Source organism: Halichoeres trimaculatus, unplaced genomic scaffold (assembly GCF_033239565.1).
Source record: "Halichoeres trimaculatus isolate MK-OKI-2021-1 unplaced genomic scaffold, fHalTri1.1 fHalTri1_scaffold_25, whole genome shotgun sequence".
Lineage (NCBI taxonomy): Eukaryota > Metazoa > Chordata > Actinopteri > Labriformes > Labridae > Halichoeres > Halichoeres trimaculatus.
Window position 1 is genome coordinate 642,614 of NW_027437203.1, and position 2,238 is coordinate 644,851.

The window sequence follows — 2,238 nt, forward strand, 5'->3', positions numbered from 1 at the left end:
TTGGTAGACTCGGCAGCACTAATATGCCCTGAAAAAAAAGCTGCATTTGAGCAAGTCCCGCTGTCCAGGCGAACCGTGACGAGAAGGGTCGAGGACATTGCGGGGAATCTGGAGCTACAGCTGCAACGTGAAGTGCCAAGTTTTGACTTTTTCTCCTTGGCTCTGGACGAGAGTTGTGATGTCCGCGACACAGCCCAGCTACTCGTATTTGTCCGCGGGATAACGCCGGACTTCAGGATTACGGAGGAGCTGGCAGCAATGCGGTCGTTAAAAGGGACGACGACAGGGAGCGATCTCTTCACTGAGGTAAATGCTTGTATGGACACGTTGGGACTGAAATGGGACAGACTGGCAGGTGTCACCACGGACGGTTGTCCAAGTCTTACCGGGAAAAATGTCGGACTTTTAAAACGCATGCAGGATAAAGTGACTGAAATGGACCCTGATCAGAAATTAGTATTTTTACATTGTATTTTACACCAACATGTGTTGTGCAAATCAGTGCTAAAAATTAACCATGTTATCGATGTTGTTACTAAAATAGTTAACTTCATCAGGGCGCGGGCACTGAATCACAGACAGTTTGTCACACTTCTGGAGGAGCATGAGAGTGAGCACAGTGACATTGGCTACCACACTTCTGTGAGATGGCTCAGCCTGGGCAAAGTGTTAAAAAGAGTCTGGGATCTGAAAGCAGAAATCCAAGAGTTTTGTGAGACAAAAGGCAAGGCCATCCCAGAGTTTGCAGATGAGGTCTGGATGGCAGATTTCGCATTTGCTGTTGATGTGACTGCACTGATGAATGAACTGAACACCAAGCTGCAAGGCAAGGGCCTTTTTGTACATGAAATGCACAGCTTGGTGAAGGCTTTCATGAGAAAGATACAGTTTCTTTCAAGACAACTGGAGAGCAACACTCTCACTCACATGCAAACCCTGAAAGAAGTCACACCATCAGCTGATAACCTCTGCAGGTACTCATCCATGTTAGGAGCATTGCATGGTGAGTTTGCAAGGCGATTTGAGGATCTAAGAACAATGGAGGATGAAATGCACATGATTTCCTCTCCCTTTACCTTCAGTGTGGATGATGCACCCAGTGATGTTCAGCTGGAACTCATTGACCTGCAGTCTGATGGAGTACTGGCAGAGCACTTTAAGTCAGGATCTCTGCTGGATTTCTACTCATCTCTCAAGGAGGAGAACTTTTCAAACATTAGGAGACATGCTCAGAAGATGTTTGTTCTCTTTGGCTCTACCTACATTTGTGAACAAACATTTTCAATTATGAAGTTTACAAAATCCAGGTACAGATCCTCTCTCACTGATGATCATCTGTCAGCTGTGCTTCGCATCTCCACTTCAGACATTCAGCCTGACTTTGATGCACTTGTTAAAGCCCAGCAGAGATTAGATTTCTCTCACTGAACAAGAAAAATGAACATTGAAACACCAAATGAGGCAGTTAGACCACAAATGTAGGCATGTGACTGTAAGGCACCAGATAACAATGAACTGGGACACTTTTTCTCAAAATCACAGTTCAGTGACAGTCAATATGTTGTATCTTGCTTAATGTTTGGTGCAAAAAGACAATATTGTGATGTCTTTAAAATGCTCAGAACCTTTACACAACTATCCAACAGTATATGGAACTCTAAATGTGTTTTAAAGTGAATGTGACAGAATATGTTTACTAATATGAGTCACAAATAGTAAAAAATGTTAATATTTTGTCTACCATTGTGTTGAGAAATTTGAATGAATAAATTTTTGTAAGGCAACCTCATTTTTTCAGTTTATTTGGTATTTAGTTTCATTGCTTAACTTTAATATATACTCTTGCCAGCTTGTCAAAACAGTGCTATTTACTGCTTTTTAAAAAAGAAATACAATTAATATTATGCAGAATTGAGTTCAGCCTTTTGGCCCGGCCCTCCACAATATTTTATGTTTCTTATGTGGCCCCATGGAAAAAATAAATGCCCACCCCTGCCCTAGGGGAAATTCAGGAGTCACAGCAGCAATCAAGAAAACGAAAGTAGGAAAGTGTATAGAAAGTGCAAAAAGGTCTACAAGAAAATAGATGACGACAGCCCGTCCACCACTCTCCAGCCCAGCCAGTCTCCACCTCCACAGGGTCCAGGACTGAGCCTCCCCAGCAGTCTGTTCAGTCTCTGTCTCCTGGATCCTGTCTGCCCACAGCAGGCGAAGCTCCTTCAATGTGGCGCCGGCTTC

General features: G+C 43.4%; 1 protein-coding gene across 1 annotated transcript; it reads left to right on the forward strand.

The window, feature by feature from the left end:
* Positions 1-258: 258 nt before the first annotated feature.
* Positions 259-1,428, forward strand: LOC141786294 (general transcription factor II-I repeat domain-containing protein 2B-like). Its single transcript, XM_074665033.1, has one exon. It carries the CDS (start codon positions 259-261, stop codon positions 1,426-1,428), a length of 1,170 nt encoding a protein of 389 aa, XP_074521134.1.
* The last annotated feature ends 810 nt before the right edge of the window (positions 1,429-2,238 follow it).

Bases quoted from the DNA above. Each gene is read 5' to 3' on its own strand.
- LOC141786294 (XM_074665033.1), top strand. From the start codon at position 259: ATGCGGTCGTTAAAAGGGACGACGACAGGGAGCGATCTCTTCACTGAG.